This window comes from Chelonia mydas, chromosome 1, assembly GCF_015237465.2.
Source record: "Chelonia mydas isolate rCheMyd1 chromosome 1, rCheMyd1.pri.v2, whole genome shotgun sequence".
In the NCBI taxonomy this organism is placed as follows: domain Eukaryota; kingdom Metazoa; phylum Chordata; order Testudines; family Cheloniidae; genus Chelonia; species Chelonia mydas.
The window spans coordinates 1,674,097-1,695,018 of record NC_057849.1 but is presented as its reverse complement, the minus strand read 5'-3'; the positions used below and the strand labels follow the sequence as shown (position 1 = coordinate 1,695,018).

At 45.6% G+C, this 20,922-nt stretch overlaps 1 protein-coding gene across 1 annotated transcript; it reads right to left on the bottom strand.

Annotated features, from left to right (window-relative positions):
• Positions 1-8,432: 8,432 nt before the first annotated feature.
• On the bottom strand, positions 8,433-9,380 carry LOC119565129 (olfactory receptor 52E4-like). Its single transcript, XM_037889553.1, has one exon. The coding sequence runs from the start codon at positions 9,378-9,380 to the stop codon at positions 8,433-8,435; it is 948 nt and encodes a 315-aa protein (XP_037745481.1).
• Between the last annotated feature and the right edge of the window lie 11,542 nt (positions 9,381-20,922).

Sequence of the window (20,922 nt, the reverse complement as noted above, 5' to 3'; positions counted from 1 at the left end):
GAAGCTGGATATGAGTCAGCAGTGTGCCCTTGTTGCCAAGAAGGCCAATGGCATTTTGGGATGTATAAGTAGGGGCATAGCGAGCAGATCGAGGGACGTGATCGTTCCCCTCTATTCGACACTGGTGAGGCCTCATCTGGAGTACTGTGTCCAGTTTTGGGCCCCACACTACAAGAAGGATGTGGATAAATTGGAGAGAGTCCAGCGAAGGGCAACAAAAATGATTAGGGGTCTAGAGCACATGACTTATGAGGAGAGGCTGAGGGAGCTGGGATTGTTTAGTCTGCAGAAGAGAAGAATGAGGGGGGATTTGATAGCTGCTTTCAACTACCTGAAAGGGGGTTCCAAAGAGGATGGCTCTAGACTGTTCTCAATGGTAGCAGATGACAGAACGAGGAGTAATGGTCTCAAGTTGCAATGGGGGAGGTTTAGATTGGATATTAGGAAAAACTTTTTCACTAAGAGGGTGGTGAAACACTGGAATGCATTACCTAGGGAGGTGGTAGAATCTCCTTCCTTAGAGGTTTTTAAGGTCAGGCTTGACAAAGCCCTGGCTGGGATGATTTAACTGGGACTTGGTCCTGCTTTGAGCAGGGGGTTGGACTAGATGACCTTCTGGGGTCCCTTCCAACCCTGATATTCTATGATTCTATGATTCTATGGTGCCACAAGTCCTCCTTTTCTTTTTGCGAATACAGACTAACAGGGCTGTTACTCTGAAACCAGTTTCTAACATGTTAATTTGTGAGGGGAGTGAGGCCAAGTGATGATGTCGCTTCCACATTTTATAGCTTCTGCCATGTAGAGGGAACTTCAGTTTTCAAAGCCAAAGCTCCCAGCATAGTCAGTGGAAAAGAAGAGCCACAAGATGGAGTCCACTGGCTCATGAGCTGGCCACATGCCATTGCATGCTTTCAGAACTTTAGGTACAAAAATGATATATGCATACAAATAGGGTAATCATATTCAGCAAATCATAACTTTTCCATTGATATCATACATAACATATTTTATATACTTTGTAAATATCACATCATAATCATATCACCCTGTGGTAAAAATGGTGAAGACAGGGTGTTGCTTTGGGGAACAGAGAATCACACATCCCCCGTTAGTTTACTGAAGGAGAGTAAGTTACTGACTGATGCAGAAGCAGTGTGCACAAGGCTCTCTTGATTTTTTGACCATACAATCCCAAGTGTTACAAACATTGTAATAAAAACAATGAGGCATCCTTGTGGCATCTTAGAGACTAACAAATGTAACAAATGTCCACCCTTTGCCCCCTGATTAATCACTGAGACTGGGAGACAACAGAGACTGTGCAAGGAATGATAACTTCACCTCACCTCCCTCGCTGGCTTATGATGAAAATGGCTCAGTAGACTGTGACCCCTGTCTCTAGAGAAAGAAGGGTTACGTGGAGGGTTACAGTGAGCCTCTGAGGCTAGCGAAATCCTCCAGGAAACGCGGGACCCACGGAGACAAGGACAGAGCTCTGTCACAATATATATACATAGACTAGTATGTTCAAAAGCCTTTTCTAAAAATCATGCATGTTGCACCTTTTCTTAGGATTTTCCATCAATACCAAATTCTTTGTTATAAGCTTTACCATTAGCAACAAACTTTGCATCATGATACTTACCAATAACAGCAAATCTTACATTACAGGTAAGCGTTTCCAAATATATTTCATAGAATCATAGAATATCAGGGTTGGAAGGGACCTCAGGAGGTCATCTACTCCAACCCCCTGCTCAAAGCAGGGCCAATGCCCGACTAAATAATCCCAGCCAGGGCTTTGTCAAGCCTGACCTTAAAAACTTCTAAGGAAGGCGATTCCACCACCTCCCTATGTAACGCATTCCAGTGTTTCACCACCCTCCTAGTGAAAAAGTTTTTCCTAATATCAAACCTAAATCTCCCCCAGTGCAACTTGAGACCATTACTCCTTGTTCTGTCATCCGCTACCATTGAGAACAGTCTAGATCCATCCTCTTTGGAACCCCCTTTCAGGTAGTTGAAAGTAGCTATCAAGTTCACTCTTATCCTTCTCTTCTACAGACTAAATAACTCCAGTTCCCTCAGCCTCTCCTCATAACTCATGTGTTTCAGGCCCCTAATCATTTTTTGTTGTCATCCGCTGGACTCTTTCCAATTTTTCCACATCCTTCTTGTAGTGTGGGGCCCAAAACTGGATACAGGACTCTAGATGAGGCCTCACCAGTGTCGAATGGAGGGGAACGATCACGTCCATTGATCTGCTGGAAATGCCCCTACTTATACATCCCAAAATGCCATTGGCCTTCTTGGCAACAAGGGCACACTGTTGACTCATATCCAGCTTCTCGTCCACTGTAATCCCTCGGTCCTTTTCTGCAGAACTGCTGCCGAGCCATTCGGTCCCTAGTCTGTAGCGGTGCATTGGATTCTTCCGTCCTAAGTGCAGGACTCTGCACTTGTCCTTCTTGAACCTCATCAGATTTCTTTCGGCCCAATCCTCCAATTTGTCTAGGTCCCTCTGTATCCTATCCCTACACTCCAGTGTATCTACCTCTCCTCCCAGTTTAGTGTCATCTGTAAACTTGCTGAGGGTGCAATCCATACCATCCTCCAGATCATTAATGAAGATATTGAACAAAACCGGCCCCAGGACCGACCCTTGGGGCACTCCACTTGATACAGGCTGCCAACCAGACATGGAGCCATTGATCACTACCCGTTCAGCCCGACAATCTAGCCAGCTTTCTATCCACCTTATAGTCCAGTCATTCAGCCCATACTTCTTTAACTTGCTGGCAAGAATACTGTGGGAGACCGTGTCAAAAGCTTTGCTAAAGTCAAGGGACAACATGTCCACTGCTTTCCCTTCAGCCACAGAGCCAGTTATCTCATCATAGAAGGCAATTAGGTTAGTCAGGCATGACTTGCCCTTGACTGTTCCCGATCACTTTCCTGTGCTCCAAGTGCTTCAGAATTGATTTCTTGAGAACCTGTTCCAGGATTTTTCCAGGGACTGAAGTGAGGCTGACTGGCCTGTAGTTCCCTGGATCCTCCTTCTTCCCTTTTTTAAAGATGGGCACTACATTAGCCTTTTTCCAGTTGTCCAGGACTTCCCCCGATCGCCATGAGTTTTCAAAGATAATGGCCAATGGCTCTGCAATCACATCTTCCAACTCCTTTAGCACCTTCGGATGCAGCGCATCTCGCCCCATGGCCTTGTGCATGTCCAGCTTTTCTAAATAGTCCCAAACCACTTCTTTCTCCACAGAGGGCTGGTCACCTCCTCCCCATGCTGTGCTGCCCAGTGCAGCAGTCTGGGAGCTGACCTTCTTCGTGAAGACAGAGGCAATTAAAGAATTGAGTACATTAGCTTTTTCCACATCCTCTCTCACTAGGTTTCCTCCGTCATTCAGTAAGGGGCCCACACTTTCCTTGACTTTCTTCTTGTTGCTAACATACCTGAAGAAACCCTTCTTGTTACTCTTAACATCTCTTGCTAGCTGCAACTCCAGGTGTGATTTGGCCTTCCTGATTTCACTCCTGCATACCCAAGCAGTATTTTTATACTCATCCCTGGTCATTTGTCCAATCTTCCACTTCTTGTAAGCTTCTTTTTTGTATTTAAGATCCGCAAGGATTTCACTGTTAAGCCAAGCTGGTTGCCTGCCATATTTACTATTCTTTCTACACATCGGGATGGTTTGTCCCTGTAACCTCAATAAGGATTCTTTAAAATACAGCCAGCTCTCCTGGACTCCTTTCCCTCTCATGTTATTCTCCCAGGGGATCTTGCCCATCAATTCCCTGGTTTATTACACCACGCCTTCTGCTTCGACAGTTTGGTTTGTTGAAAATGCATTATGTCTTTCAACTCCTTCCTGAATCTTAACATGTTTAGTTACTTGTTTTCCTTTCCCCTCAGTGTCCCCTTCAGTAGGGATCTCAATTCAAGCGTTATGCCTATCACGGAGGTGGATTACCAGGAGCGCTCCAGTACTTGGGTGAACAATAGGCTTTTGAAATAACCTTCTAATTCCTAAACATCACTGGTAATTAACTGTCTGGATTAACATAAGGTTATTATCCTTTAAGCAGTTTATAGAGAATTTAAAAGAAACATTAAAAGAACATAGAGAAAAATTATATTATTGCACTCAAGTTCCGTCAAATAATATTTCCTTTTCATCTCTGAATTCATCTAATACAGCTCTAGACAGGAATGGTTTGGTTACACTGTTAAACTCGAACAAGCTGTCGGTAAACGGAGACTACTAGAGTCACTAACTTCTTCCAGTTCTTTAATGATAGAAGTCTACATTTCAAAGCTCTAGCCAATCTAATATGGAATAGTCCTAATTACCATTTACATACTTTTCTAACCTGTCTCTAAAGGGTGAATCTGGGTCAATAGACTGCAAGTTGCTTATCTCTTTCAGGCCATAGGTCCCATAACCCCTTTTGCAAGGCCTGGGGCTGTTTGCTCTAGGGATCATGTGCCCCGAAAAGGAGAACCTGGAAACAGAATATGCCCAAGGGGGAGCTTTGGGAACAGTAGGCTGCAGCAATTGGAGAGTCCGGGGGAGCCGAGCCAAATAGGCGTAGGGCCTTGGTGACTGGCGTGCCGGTTCCTGCTGCCAGAGGGAGGCAATAGAATGGAAGCTGCACTGTGAGAGTGGGCCTAGAAACCCAGAGCCAGAGGCAGGGCCTGAACAGTGCTGTGACTCAAAAGCACCTGGGTCCTGTTTGTGGGCCCCAAACACGGTGGCTGGTGAGTGTCCAGCTGCACCAGCTGAGCGGGGATGAAGAGCACACCTGGAGCTGCTACACAGATGCGGAAGGGGAGTGGGCCTGGCCAGGGAAGTGCCACAAGATATTTTTTCACCCAAATGTGACTCCTCTGCCATCTGTGTTTCCCCAAGTGCTCTTGTTCCAGACCTGATCCAGCCGGCCTTCCCTTAAGGAAAGGTTTCTGGAAAACAAAGTGCCTGTTTGGGGTCAGGGAGAGAGTTTGTGTCTCCCTTGGAAACTGTTCCCCAGAATGGTATAGACAGGGAATCCCTTTTCTAGTGGGTTTTGTCCCATCTCTCTCTCTCTCTCTCTCTCTCTCTCTCTCTCTCTCTCTCTCTCTCTTCCTGATGCATTCAGGTCCAGCTCTCTCTTTTGATTTGTAACTCCCCCCCACACAGTCGTGCCTCCCTCTCTCTGTCACTTCTAAGTCCCTGGCCTTTACCAGATAGAAGCCAGCAGCTGTGGTTGCCTATAGTCTAGACTATTTGCTCTTCTATATATCTTTTCTTATAAGTTTCTTATTTTCTTATGGGCTTAATTATTTGTTTGCTTAATAATTTTACAGAGTTTATTTCGCCTGTAACACAAGGGACCTGCAGACCACATCCTGTATGTTGAGCTAAAGCAGTTAGCATATATGAAAAGGTGTGGTGGAAAGTGCAGCCAGAACGTCCTGTTGAAGTTGTGGAGGAGTTGGAATGGGGCTGCACCCTTGAGCATTCTAGAGAGGCGTATTCCAGTGTCTGCCTCATGCCACAAAATGGGCAGGCATCTGGAATGGGGGTGAAGTGTGCCATGTACATGCCAGTGCTCATGGCTGCATGAAGGAGCTACCAAACACTATCTCTGGTTGGCTGTGGGACCAGGTTGGAGTACTTTGTGGCCCACCGGTGTTCCTCACCCTCCGGAGATGGTACTAGGTCCCATCACTTGGTATCAGGGCATCTGAAGAAGTAAAGCATGTGGAGCATGAGAATGTGAAGTTGCTTCCTTGGTGGAATTCAGAAATGAACCAGCTGCAGGGTGTACAGCCCCACTGGTTATGAAAGGTAGGGGTCCTGGAGTGAGGGGTGAATGTGGAGCACCCTGTTGTAGGACCCATTGAAGGAAAACCCGAGCAGTAGGCAATAAGCTTGCCCCACCTCTTGGAGTATGTGTGGCAGGGTCTGAAGGGTGAAGACCTGCAGATGAGCTCCGAGATTCAAGAGGCCATCATGGGCACTAAATGGTGGGCCGAGAACTGGGCTGGTCGAATGATGGAGGAGTGGACCTGGGCAAGATGGAAACAAAGAACATACAGGCAGTCCAACCAAGATGGCATAACCAATCAACCTCCACCTGGACATAGGTAAAGGTGGAATTGTTATCCGGGTACTGACTGTGGAAGAAGTCCAGGGAGTGATGACTGAAGATCTCTCTGAGGATGCCTGAAGCAGCCTGGTAGCTCTCGATCCCTGAGCGATTCTGGTTCTCAAAGATTGTGTTAAAATCCCCACCCAGGCACAGGGACTAGTGAGGATCCAAAGTGCCGAGGAAGGCAGACAGCTGTTGATAGAAACACACCCACTCTTGGTCTGCATTCGGGGGGTAAACATTGGACAGATTCAATGTCAGCCCCTCCACACAGCAGACAACCTGGCATGACCTCGGCAACTCCCAGCATCTCAGGCTGTAGGTCCAGGGAGAACAGGGTGGCCACCCCAGCTGAATGAGTGCTGAGGTGTTTAAAATATACTCGGTCCCCCCACTCCAGCTACCAACTAGTCTAGGTGGTTGGATCCATGTGGGTTTCCTGCACGCAAACCACAGAGTACCCTACATCACAAAGGAAGGAGAACACCTGTTATCTGTGGAGACCTACCCTAGAGCCTCTGGTGTTCAATGTTGAAAAGGTAGTTGGCTACATCCTGAGGGCTGAGGAGGATACTCATGGGCAGGAGGATCCCCAGCCAGCCTTGCAACAATCACTGACCAACCTGAAAGGCTTGTCACAGAAGTTGCGGGCCCAACGGTAGACTAGGATGTCTTGCCTCGCGGTTTGCTTCCACTACTCCAAAACAGCCATCGTGGCCCTGAAGACGAGATGGTAGTCTTCCCAATGCTGGATAAGGAGCTTCACCTTGCCCTTAAAACCACAGGTGTCCACCAGAAAATGGTGAAGCTCTGTTACCCAGGATTCTTTCTAACCAAAGCTCTTGGTAACTTTTACTCTGTGAGGTGGTGTCAGGAAATAAATCAGGGGAGACACAGCCGTCCGACCGATAGATGGCTGGCACAAGCAGGACAACACAAGTGTGCATTCATTTAAAACTAAACTTTACTTAGTCCCAAGCACTTATACACACATCCGCAACAGGTTAGTAAAACGCCCCCAACCATTGATAATTACCAAAGCTGAGTGTCACTCTCGAGTGACAGAGCGGCAGTCCGTCTGCCGGTGGGAAACATAAGATGCATCCAGAGGGAGAGTCCAGTCCTGAAGAGTCGCACCACCTCAAACTTTTCCCCTTTATTTATACATTATTAAAAAAATGATATATCCTTTAAAACAAACTTGTTAAGTAAGCAGTTTCAGTGGTCAAGCAAGAAGTTCCTTCTGATTATTGATTAACCAGGTGTGGGTTTTTCCAGAGTTTGCAGCCCTGAGGCCCCAATAGACATTCCTGGGGCACATCCTGCTCTTCTAAAATGCATGTATCAGCAACTTCAACAGAATTCTTATCAGGAAGGATAAGGGGTCAAGCTGCCCTTTCTGTGTCATCCAAACCCCCTCCTCTCCTGACTTGGTCAAACGGAGACTGCTGAATGTCCAATGTACAGCATGCTGACTTGGCTGCTTTTAGCAATAAACCATCATCGTTTCTGGCACTTTATTGGTTAGCCAAAGACTCCCGATACAGCTGATCCCAGAGGACAGTGGGGGACGTTGTCGGTGACCTATGTTGATCCTCTGGCTTCACCTCTGTTATGACCCTGTGGCCCAAGGAGATGGGCAAAGAGGGAGCATAGCACTGGTGAGGAGACTGTACCGGTGGTGCCGTGCAACCCGTCTCTATGTCCAGAAAGGGAAAGGGATGTCGAGGGAAGAGAACAAGCCCTATAGGGTCAGGGAGCAGAGAGAAAGAAACCTGCCCCCTGAGGTTCTTTCAAGGAGAGGGGAAATAAGAGAACCCCTGGGCAGAAGCAGTATGGAAGATGGACGAGACAAAATGAGTAGGGCTCCTCTGCCCCCTCCTCCCTCAGCTCCTGCTTCTGCTCTGTGGCTGTGACTAGGGCTTGCAGACCCTGAGCTGAGGGTTTCTTCTGCTGCTCCAGCCACGGCAGCCTTGCCTCTTTCCTTCACCGGCAGCTCGTACTGGGCCTGGACACACAACAGGGTTGAGGCTTGACAGAAGAGATGGGGTAAGATTGTAATTTCAGGGATCCACCTATGAGCGATTAGACAGGTGGTAGCCCAGTGTAGCATACATAGACTGATTCCCCAAATCATCACATTGACACAGCACAGTAAGGACAGAAAAGGGTACAGTGTCTCTCTCTCTGTCCAGTAAGTGATCCAAGGAAGAGGCCCCAGCACCATGCACCAACTAGCTCTGCACAAAGCTCAATCTGAGAGCCAGAGCACAAGGAGAAAATATTTAGGTCTCTTTATGAGTAAAGAGCTGGAGCAGCCTGCCCCGGATCTGTTTGGTCCTCACCCCGTAAATCATGGGGTGTAGCACAGGGGGCACCACCTGGTACACACTGGTAAAGAGAATGTGTAAATACAGTGGCACATTGTGGCCAAACCGCTGTGTAAGAGAGAAGAAGAAAATTGGGATGTACAAAGCAAAGATGGCACAAAGATGAGAGACGCAGGTCCCAAAAGTTTTGAGCCGGGCATCCTTTGTTGGAAGGTGGAAGATGGCCCGGAGGATCTGAGTATAGGACACGGTGATAGAAAACACATCTACTCCGATCACAGAGAAAAGATCAAACACGCCATAGTAACTACTGATGCGGATGTCAGCACAGGCCAGCTTCACCACAGCTAGATGTGCACAATAGGTGTTGGGGATGATGTTGGTTCTGCAATATGGCAAGCGCCTTGCCAGGAAGGGGTAGGGTAATGTTAGTATGACACTGCGCAGCACCACGGCCAGGCCGATCTTGGCCACCAAAGAGTTTATCAGGATGGTGGAATGTCTCAAGGGATGGCAGATGGCCACGTAGCGATCAAAAGCCATGGCCACGAGGATTCCAGACTCCATCTCTGAGAAGGAGTGAACGAAGTACATCTGGGTGAGGCAGGCACTGAAACTGATCTCCCTGGAATTGAACCAGAAGATGCTCAGCATTTTGGGCAGGGTGGATGTGGACATGACCAGATCGGTGATGGCCAGCATGAAGAGGAAATAGAACATGGGACTGTGGAGGCTCGGCTCCCTCTTCACGATGAACAGGATGGTGAAGTTCCCCAAGATGGCTGTGGTGTACATAGCACAGAAGGGGATGGAGATCCAGACATGGGCTGCCTCTAGGCCAGGAATGCCCAGCAGGATGAAGGTGGAGGGGTTGGTGAAGTCGGTTGTGTTGGATTCTGACATGGAGCAGGGGAGAAGGTGTCCAACTCTGAGGCATAAGGCTGTCTCCTGCGTGTACAATATGTTCCTCTCACTTTCTGTGTGTTCCCAGGGTCTCGGGTGATGGTCACAGTAGAAATGCCTGAATGGAGAGACAACGTTAATGTGATATACTGCATATACTAGTGGAGGCTGTTCTCATGGGAGAAGCACATTAATCTCTCTGAACACACTGAAAAATTACATTTTAATTACTCAGAGGAAATAACTATGAACAATGATCCTACTAAATCCAATTCCATATTTTGTGGTGTTCTCTGCGTTAATAATTCCCACACTTTGTGGTGGAGAACCTTAAGAGACACCAGCAGGAAACACAAGTCTGGATACTGTTTATCCGTCATTGTTCCTTAATCCAGTGAGAGCCAGGATAGGGAGTCCATACTGAAGGGAGTTCCCCATTCATGCAGTTGCTCAAAATCTGAGAGTGAAAAAAACCAAACTTTTCCCAAGACATAGATTGGGAGAAACATCCCAACGAGAGCATACCTCAGGGAAAAGACCTGGGTGCCATAAATAGCAGCTCAAGAGAAACAATTGCTCCTTTGCAGCAGTGAACAAAATAAAAGCAATGCTGAGATCCCTAAGATATGGAATGAAGAATAAGATGTTTGGGATGTGTGTTCAATTTTGGTCACCCAGTCTCTATTAAGGACATATGAATATATAAAAGGGATTTCCAGGACAGGCTTTGAGAAAAGGGGAGGTTGCCATATGGAAAGAGATAGAAAAGTCTGGGACTCTTTACTTGACACAAGAGACAAAGAAGAGATCATGTGATATAGGAGAGGAAAATTTAAAAAATGAATTTGATTTACATTCAAACGGACAGTTCCCAACCAGTTCCCAACTATAGACACTTAGTGCTCCAAGAGGACTAATTCCCAAAGGCTGAGGCAAATTGTCAGCAAAACTGATTGGGAGGAAAAATTTAGACACAAAAATATGAATGAAAATTGGTGATTCTTTGAGAACAGCTTATTAGATAGTGGAAAATTCATGATTCCACAGTCAACAAAGTGAACAACTCTGGGTAAAAACCCAGTTCAATGGTAAAGTGAAGGCAGCAATTGGGGGGAGGGGAAGTAATATGTACCAAAGAGAAAAAGGTTAAATAGATGGCCAAGAATAGAAATGGTAAGTTATGAAAACTGATATGGGCATTAGAACAGCAGGAAAACTCTATGTTTGGCAGGGCTATGGATCATAAAAAGGAGGTTATTCAGTATATTAACAACAAGAGAAGTCCTAGAAAAGTTTTATGTCCATTCCTCTGTTAAATGGGAAGTATTAAAAAATAAAGGGAAAGGTTTATTTATAAAAGAACTGACAAGGTGAAGAAACAATGGACAAGCTGGTAAGGGATTAGTTCAAAAAAAATCCAACAGGGTTTATGCAAAACAGATCTTGTCAAATAAAACTGATTTCATACTTTTATGAAAGTACACGTTGCTTCACCAAGGGTACACATTTGGTGGATCAAGGGAACAACGCAGATGCAACTCACCTTGATTTCTCAGAAGCATTTGATTTAGTAGGGGAAAATAATGAGTAGAAAAAGTTAATACTTTACAATATCAGTAGAGAACATGCATAATGGACTGAAAACTTGCTAAATGATGGAGCTCAGAAAGCTGTTCTCAATAGGCCTTTCTCAATATATGGGGCTCTCTGTAGTATGGTTCTGAAGGGATCAGTTATAGGGCGAGGTTATTCAATATTTTCATACGTGATCTGGAGGATGTTGTGCATTGCACCCTCAGCAAATTTTCAGATGACACTAACCTGGGAGGAGAGGTAAATATGCTGGAGGGTAGGGATAGGATACAGAGGGACCTAGACTAATTAGAGGATTGGGCCAAAAGTAATCTGATGAGGTTCAGCAAGGACAAGTAAAGAGTCCCGCACTTAGGACGGAAAAATCCCATGCACCGCTACAGACTAGGGACCGAATGGCTCGGCAGCAGTTCTGCAGAAAATGACCTAGGCCTTACAGTGTCTGAGAAGCTGGATATGAGTCAACAGTGTGCCCTTGTTGCCAAGAAGGCCAATGGCATTTTGGCCTAATTAAGTAGGGGCATTGCCAGCAGATCTAGGGATGTGATCATTCCCCTTTATTCAACATTGGTGAGGTCTCATCTGGAGTACTGTGTCCAGTTTTGGGCACCACACTACAAGAAGGATGTGAAAAAATTAGAAAGTGTCCTGCAGAGGGCAACAAATATGGTTAGGGGCCTGGAACACATGACTTATGAGGAGAGGCTGAGGGAACTGGGATTGTTTAGTGTGCTGAAGAGAAGAATGAGGGGGGATTTGATAGCTGCTTTCAACTACCTGAAAAGGGGTTCCAAAGAAGATGGATCTACACTGTTCTCAGTGGTAGAAGAGGACAGGACAAGGAGTAATGGTCTGTAGCTGCAGTGTGCGAGATTTAGCTTAGACATTAGGAAAACTTTTTCACTAGGAGGGTGGTGAAGCACTGGAATGCGTTACCTAGGAAGGTAGTGGAATCTCCTTCCTTTGAGGTTTTTAAGGTCAGGCTTGACAAAGGCTTGGCTGGGATGATTTAATTGGGGATTGGTCCTGCTTTGATCAGGGGGTTGGATTAAATTACTTCCTGAGGTCCCTTCAAACCTGATATTCTATGATTTTATGGTCTGGAAGGAAGTAGAAAATCACTGCAGATAAAATTTGTGGATGACCCAAAGATTGGGAAAATAGTCGCAATGAGGCAGCCAGGGCAGGCATAGTGATTGATCTGGAGAATTTGGAAAGTGGTTCCCATGTAAACAAAATGTTTCAATTCAGTCAAATGCAAATTGATCCTCTTGGAACAGGGAATGCAGGTCAGACCCCCACACGACAGCACTGTATTATGGAACGCAAGGACCCTAAAAAGGATTCAGGGGACATTGTGGACAATCAACTCATCATGAGCTCCCAGTGCGACACCGTAGCCTAAAAGGATGTTGGGGTGAAACAAACTGCATCCAGTCTTGTGGTCCACATTTCAAACAAGATGTTGAAAACTTGGAGAGGGGGCAGAAAAGAGCCACAAAAATGATTGGAGGATGGAGAAAAAGCGGGATCATGAGACTTGAACATGTATATCTCCTTCACTTATCACTAAGATGCCCAAGCAGAGACTTTCATGGGGAGGAAACTCTGGGTAATAGCGGGCTACCAGAGAAATGCTGAGCAAGACGCCCAAAGGGCTGGAAACTGAAGCCAGGCAAATTCCAGCTTGAAATTAGGGTCAAATAGTTAGCACTGAGGGTGCCTAAACATGAGCACACACTGAGAGGGGAAGTGTGGGATTCTCCCATTCCCCATGTTGGCAGATCCAGACTGGATGTTTTCTGGAAGATCTGCTTGAAGGGTTGTTTACACTTCAAATGCTGCATAGATGAGGCAATAGCACTTCCATATAGACACGACTTACACAGAGGGAAGGGGTTCTCCCATAGCAGAGGTAATCCCTGAGAGGTGGTAGCTAGGTGGATGGGAGAATTCATCTCATGCTGTCTACACCAGGGCACAGATTATCCAGCAAGTTCTTGGAATGTATTGGAGATATTTTTTTGGTTCCAGAAGCTGGAGAAAGCTACCAGGAGAGAGGCTTTTTTGGATATGATTTTGACATAGAAGGAGGAACTGGTTGAGAATTTGTAAGTGGAAGGTAGCTTGCAGGAAAGTGACCATGAAATGACAGAGTTCATGATACTAAGGAAGGGTAGGAGGGAAAACAGCAAAATAAAGACAATGGATTTTAAGAAGGCAGACTCTAGCAAACTCAGGGAGTTTGTCGGTAATATCTCACAGGAAGCAAGTCTACGGGGAAAAACCATAGAAGAGAGCTGGCAGTTTCTCAGAGAGACATTATTAAGGGCACAAGAGCAAACGATCTCACTTCATAGGAAAGACAGGAAGTATGGCAAGAGACCACAATGGCTTAACCAGGAGATCTTGAATGATCAAAAAGAAAAAGGATCCTACAAAAAGGTGAAACAAGGTTAAATTTAAAAGCAGGACTATAAACAAATAACACATGGATGTAGGCGCAAAATTAGATAGGCCAAGGCACAAAATGAGATCAAACTAGCTAGAGACATAAAGGGTAAGAAGAAAACATGCTACATATACATTAGAAGGAAGCGGAAGAGCAAGGACAGGGTAGGTCTGTTACTAAATGAAAAGGGGAAAACAATAACAAAAAATGTAGAAATGGCAGAGGTGCTTAATGACTTCTTTGTTTCTATGTTCAGCAAGAAGGTTGGTGGTGTTTGGACACCTAACCAAGAGAATGCCTATGAAAATGGGGTTGGTTCAGATGCCAAAATAGGGAAAGAACAAGTTAAATGTTACTTGAACACGTTAGATGTCGTCAAGTCACCACAGCCTCAGGAAATGCATCCAAGAATACTCTGAAGGAACTGACTGTGGAGATAGCTGAGGGATTAGCTGTTCTCTTGGAAAAGTCATGGAAGAAAGGGGAGATTCTGGAAGACTGGATAAGAGCACATATTTTGGCTATCTATAAAAAGGGGGAAAGGGCAACCCAGGCAATTACAGACTGGTCAGCTTAACTTCTGTACCAGGTAATATAATGGACCAAATAATTAAGGAATCTAGTTGCAAACATCTAGAAGACCATAGGGTGATAAGTGACAGTCAGCATGGATTTGTCAAGAACAGAACATGTCAAACCAACCTATTCATGATGACAACAGCACCTCCTTTGTCAGCCTTTTTGATTATGATGTCAGAGTTGTTTCAAGGGTGTGGATGGCACTGTGTTCCGCATGGCTGAGTTTAGGGGGCAAGTGATGCTGCTTTTCCACAATTTCAGCCCGTGCACGTCGGCGGAAGCACTCTATGTAGAAGTCCAGTCTTCAAATCAGCGGCACCGCTATGGGTACCCGCATGGCCCCACAGTATGCTAACATTTTTATGGCTGACTTAGAACAACGCTTCCTCAGCTCTCGTCCCCTAACGCCCCTACTCTACTTGCGCTATATTGATGACATCTTCATCATCTGGAACCATGGAAACGAAGTCCTTGAGGAATTCCACCATGATTTCAACAATTTCCATCCCACCATCAACCTCAGCCTGGACCAGTCCACACAAGAGATCCCCTCCCTGGACACTGCAGTGCTAATAAACAATGGTCACATAAAACCACCCTATACCGGAAACCTACTGACCGCTATTCCTACCTACATGCCTCCAGCTTTCACCCTGACCACACCACATGATCCATCGTCTACAGCCAAGCTCTATGATACAACCGCATTTGCTCCAACCCCTCAGACAGAGACAAACACCTACAAGTTCTCTATCAAGCATTCTTACAACTACAATACCCACCTGCAGAAGTGAAGAAACAGATTGATAGAGCCAGAAGAGTTCCCAGAAGTCACCTACTACAGGACAGGCCTAACAAAGAAAACAACAGAACGCCACTAGCCGTCACCTTCAGCCCCCAACTAAAACTCCTCCAACACATTCTTAAGGATCTACAACCTATCATAGAATCATAGAATCATAGAATATCAGGGTTGGAAGGGACCTCAGGAGGTCATCTAGTCCAACCCCCTGCTCAAAGCAGGACCAATCCCCAATCAAATCATCCCAGCCAAGGCTTTGTCAAGCCTGACCTTAAAAACTTCCAAGGAAGGAGATTCTACCACCTCCCTAGGTAACGCATTCCAGGGTTTCACCACCCTCTTAGTGAAAAAGTTTTTCCTAATATCCAACCTAAACCTCCCCCATTGCAACTTGAGACCATTACTCCTTGTCCTGTCCTCTTCTACCACTGAGAATAGTCTAGAACCATCCTCTCTGGAACCACCTCTCAGGTAGTTGAAAGCAGCTATCAAATCCCCCCTCATTCTTCTCTTCCGCAGACTAAACAATCCCAGTTCCCTCAGCCTCTCCTCAGAAGTCATGTGTTCCAGACCCCTAATCATTTTTGTTGCCCTTCACTGGACTCTCTCCAATTTATCCACGTCCTTCTTGTAGTGTGGGGCCCAAAACTGGACACAGTACTCCAGATGAGGCCTCACCAATGTCGAATAGAGGGGAACAATCACGTCCCTCGATCTGCTCGCTATGCCCCTACTTATACATCCCAAAATGCCATTGGCCTTCTTGGCAACAAGGGCACACTGCTGACTCATATCCAGCTTCTCGTCCACTGTCACCCCTAGGTCCTTTTCCGCAGAACTCCTGCCTAGCCATTCGGTCCCTAGTCTGTAGCTGTGCATTGGGTTCTTCCGTCCTAAGTGCAGGACCCTGCACTTATCCTTATTGAACCGCATCAGGTTTCTTTTGGCCCAGTCCTCCAATTTGTCTAGGTCCCTCTGTATCCTATCCCTGCCCTCCAGTGTATCTACCACTCCTCCCAGTTTAGTATCATCCGCAAATTTGCTGAGAGTGCAATCCACACCATCCTCCAGATCATTTATGAAGATATTGAACAAAACCGGCCCCAGGACCGACCCCTGGGGCACTCCACTTGACACCGGCTGCCAACTAGACATGGAGCCATTGATCACTACCCGTTGAGCCCGACAATCTAGCCAACTTTCTACCCACCTTATAGTGCATTCATCCAGCCCATACTTCCTTAACTTGCTGACAAGAATACTGTGGGAGACCGTGTCAAAAGCTTTGCTAAAGTCAAGAAACAATACATCCACTGCTTTCCCTTCATCCACAGAATCAGTAATCTCATCATAGAAGGCTATTAGATTAGTCAGGCATGACCTACCCTTGGTGAATCCATGCTGACTGTTCCTGATCACTTTCCTCTCGTGTAAGTGCTTCAGGATTGATTCCTTGAGGACCTGCTCCATGATTTTTCCGGGGACTGAGGTGAGGCTGACTGGCCTGTAGTTCCCAGGATCCTCCTTCTTCCCTTTTTTAAAGATGGGCACTACATTAGCCTTTTTCCAGTCATCCGGGACTTCCCCCGTTCTCCACGAGTTTTCAAAGATAATGGCCAATGGCTCTGCAATCACATCCGCCAATTCCTTTAGCACTCTCGGATGCAACTTGTCCGGCCCCATAGACTTGTGCACGTCCAGCTTTTCTAAATCCTGAAGGACGACCCAACACTCTCACAAATCTTGGGAGACAGGCCAGTCCTTGCCTACAGACAGCCCCCCAACCTGAAGCAAATACTCACCAGCAACCACATACCACACAACAGAACCACTAACCCAGGAACCTCTCCTTGCAACAAAGCCCGTTGCCAACTGTGCCCACATATCTATTCAGGGGACACCATCACAGGGCCTAATAACATCAGCCACACTATCAGAGGCTCGTTCACCTGCACATCCACCAATGTGATATATGCCATCATGTGCCAGGAATGCCCCTCTGCCATGTGCATTGGTCAAACTGGACAGTCTCTACGTAAAAGAATAAATGGACACAAATCAGATGTCAAGAATTATAACATTCATAAACCAGTCGGAGAACACTTCAATCTCTCTGATCACGCGATTGCAGACATGAAAGTTGTGATATTACAATAAAAAAACTTCAAATCCAGACTCCAGCGAGAGACTGCTGAATTGGAATTCATTTGCAAATTGGATACAATTAACTTAGGCTTGAATAGAGACTGGGAGTGGCTAAGTCATTATGCAAGGTAACCTATTTCGCATTATTTTTTCTTACCCCCCGCCCCAGACGTTCTTGTTAAACCCTGGATTTGTGCTGGAAATGCCCCACCTTGATTATCATACACATTATAAGGAGAGTGGTCACTTTAGATAAGCTATTACCAACAGGAGAGTGGGTTTTTGTTGGGCGGGGGGTGGGGGGGGAGAGAAAACCTGGATTTGTGCTGGAAATGGCCCAACTTGATTATCATACACATTGTAAGGCGAGTGATCACTTTAGATTAGCTATTACCAGCAGGAGGGTGGGGTGGGGGGAGGTATTTTTTCATGCTTTGTGTGTATAAAATGATCTTCTACACTTTCCACAGTATGCATCCGATGAAGTGAGCTGTAGCTCACGAAAGCTTAAGCTCAAATAAATTGGTTAGTCTCTAAGGTGCCACAAGTCCTCCTTTTCTTTTTGCGAATACAGACTAACACGGCTGTTACTCTGAAACCTATCATCAGCTGTTTAGTTCATGGCATGGAGAGTAAAGTTATTAAGTTTCCAGATGATGCCACATTGGGAGGGGTTGCCACTCCTCTGGAGAATCGGATAAACATTCAAAATGATCTGGAAAAACTGGAGAAAAGAATGATTCGGGGTGTTGAAAACATGACCTCTGAGGGAAGACTGAAAGAGCTAGGTTTGTTTAGTCTGAAAAAGAGAAAACTGAGGAGGGACATGATAACAATTTTCAAATACCTAAAAGGTGTTACATGGAGAGAGAAAAAGTTTTCTCCCTAACTTCTGAGGAGAAGACAAGCAGCAATGGAATTAAATTGCAGCAAGTGTGGTTTAGGATGTACATTCGGAAAAGCTTCCTGACTTTCAGGGTGCTTAGGGAAACTAGGGAGGTTGCGGAATGTCCATCATTGTAGATTTCTTAGGAGTAGGTTAGACAAAAACCTGTCAGGGATGTTCTAGATGGTGCTGGTCCTGCCATGAGTGTAGGGGACTGGACTTGATGACCTCTTGAGATCCCTTCCAGTTCCATTATTCTATGATATAGCTACATCTTTCTAAGGTGTGGATTTTTTTGCTGTTTCAAAAAAGACAAAAGCAATGTTAGGTTACATTAGCAGAAGTGTAACATGCAAGTCATGCCACGTGATATTATTCCTCTACTCGGTGCTGGTTAGGTCTGAATTGGAGTCATGTGTCCAGTTTTGATCACCAATGTATAGAAAGGATGTAGAGAACCTGGAAAGGATCCATAGGCAAGTAACATATGTTATGCAAAGAATGGAATGCAAACTGTATGAGCAAGCTGAAGGAATCAGTATGTTTATATGGAAAAGAGGTGATTAATGGAGGACATGAGAGTGGTCTTCCCATTCTTGAAAGGCTGCCATCAAAAGGTGGAGTAATTTTATTCTGCCTTACCACAGAGGCGCAGGAGAAGAGGCAATGGGTTCAAATTCCAGCATAGCAAATATAAATTAAGTTTCAGGGAAATCTTCCTAACTTGAAGTACAGGAGGCCAATGGAACAGACTCCAAGGGAAGTCATGGAAGCTCCTTCTGTGGAGGTTTTCCAAAGAGGTGTGAATAGCCATCAGTCTTAGATGACTAAGACAAAACAAATCCTGTATCATGTCAGGAGGATATACTAGCTGTCCTTTTTGTTCCCTTATAACTCCATGGCTCTATCAATCTTTGATGTAAAATCCTAGTGTCGACCAGGTCTTAGTCACACATAAGTCTTTTGGCTCAATACAGAGGTAATTGAGTGAAATTTAATGGGCCGGTGTTTTACAGGAGGTCAGACTGGATGATCAAATGGTTCCTTCTGACCTTAAACCCTATGGATCTATTGATAAAGAAAGTAGATCAGGCATTTATAATTAGAGTGTCTCATAACATGAACAAGGGAACATTTAATTAAATTGAAAGTCTGAACTTATAACATTGAGAAAAGATAATTGCTAACATAATTCATATTTGGCCTGAAGAACTCCTTGCTGCCAACATTGTTGGAGAGAGGAGCATAGAAGAATGGGATTCACAAATGGATTGGCCGTTGCAGGTGGTGCTGGTGGCATAACCTATACTCAAGGCTGTCTGACACCTTCCATTAGAAGACCTCATTTTCAGTTGCTTATACGTGTTCCAGTTTTTAGCTGTTTGGACTGAGATTTCCCATTCTGGGTGTCTGCTTCCAGCAGAATTGTTTTTTGAAAGCTTCAGGCATAACAATTCAGCCGACTTCTGGAATGAAGCTCAGAGAAAGTATGTGTTACCCAGGTTAAAAACGCTCATTATTGTTCGAGTGAGGAGCCATAACACCTCCAAGCTTTCCAGCAGTTAAAAGTCAGGTAAGTGCCCCTGTCCCTCTGCCCCATTAACAGACAGAGTCCTGAAATAAAAGAGGACGGGGTCTGTGCATTAACACACAGTTGGCTCCTGACGTCTGTTCTTTCTCCAAGAGGAATTTTGCTTCAATGGGGCCTGAACACAGCACGGGTCGTGGTCTCAGAATTTGGCCTTGTATTGCACAGACAATAACTCTTTCATCCTGAAGGATTCACTGTGCCACTGAAATGCACCACCTTGGGGCTGGAAGCCATTAGGCGGGATGAGCAGGGGTGCACAGAAAAAAATGACATTTTGGCCAGTGATTCTTGAACAAACTCATCACTGATGGCAAGGGTCCTTGGATTTCTCATGGTTGTGCAGAGCGGAAAGGACCACAGACTTACTCTCTGTCCACCACACCCACCTTGCATGGGGCTTGTCGATCAGGTGAGCTCCTCAGCAAGAGATAGGTAACTGTGAATTCTAAGACGGAAGCGTCCTCCCAAGGAATCCCACTCAGGTAGCCGTGTCCTACACCTCTCTCACCCCAGCATCTCCAGTAATATCCCATGCCAAGAGCAGACACAGGGGTATGCGGATTTTGTAATATAGCTTTGTGTAATCCCAGTGGGGTTCGCTCAGCCTCGAGAGGAGAAGGGAGCATCTGAATGTAAACAGGTTGTAGACAAGCATGTCTCTGCTGATGTGCTAATTATCCAGCTTTAGGAGTAAACAGTAATTTAGGAACCTTCCCAAAGGGAGATGGGAACTCATTGGCTCCATGCTGAGTCAGAGAGGAATTGGCTGCTCTGTACGTTTGTGTGTATATATTTAAAAATTATAGTTGATGAGAAGAAAACTAGGGGTAATACCTAACTCTCCAGAGGGTCTGATATCCCGTACATTCTCAGGAAAGATCGGTAGATAATAGACAGAGAGATCTGGAGAAAGTTGACTAAGAGGAGACACAAGCATTTACAGCAAACACATGGGGCTGTCGTAAGGATCAGAGATCAGTACTTAGAATCATAGAATCATAGAATCATAGAATATCAGGGTTGGAAGGGACCCCAGAAGGTCATCTAGTCCAACCCCCTGCTCAAAGCAGGACCAAGTCCCAGTTAAATCATCCCAGCCAGGGCTTTGTCAAGACTTCTCATCAGTAAGTATCATCCTGCTGTGGAGCACCTTTGATTGAGTGATCTTCAAAACACCTAGCAAAAGAAAGTTCCTCTGAACCATCCCCATTTCACTATTCAGTAAACTGAGGCATGGGGAGAAATGATTTGTCCAACGTTACATGGTGAATAACTAACAGAACCCAAATATCCCGACTTCCCTTCCATAAGCATGGTCTCTCTCTCACTGACCTAAGTGACCACAGGAAAATGGACTCATGGTCTTGCAGGGACCGCTCATTGGGGGTGGGGTGGGAAGCAATTCTCTGCGGTTCAACCTGGAAATGGGGACTGCCAAGCCCTCTGGCACACCAGTCTGTGCCACCCTCTCACACTCTGAGTCTGTGACAAGAT

Bases quoted from the DNA above. Each gene is read 5' to 3' on its own strand.
- LOC119565129 (XM_037889553.1), bottom strand. From the start codon at position 9,380: ATGTCAGAATCCAACACAACCGACTTCACCAACCCCTCCACCTTCATC.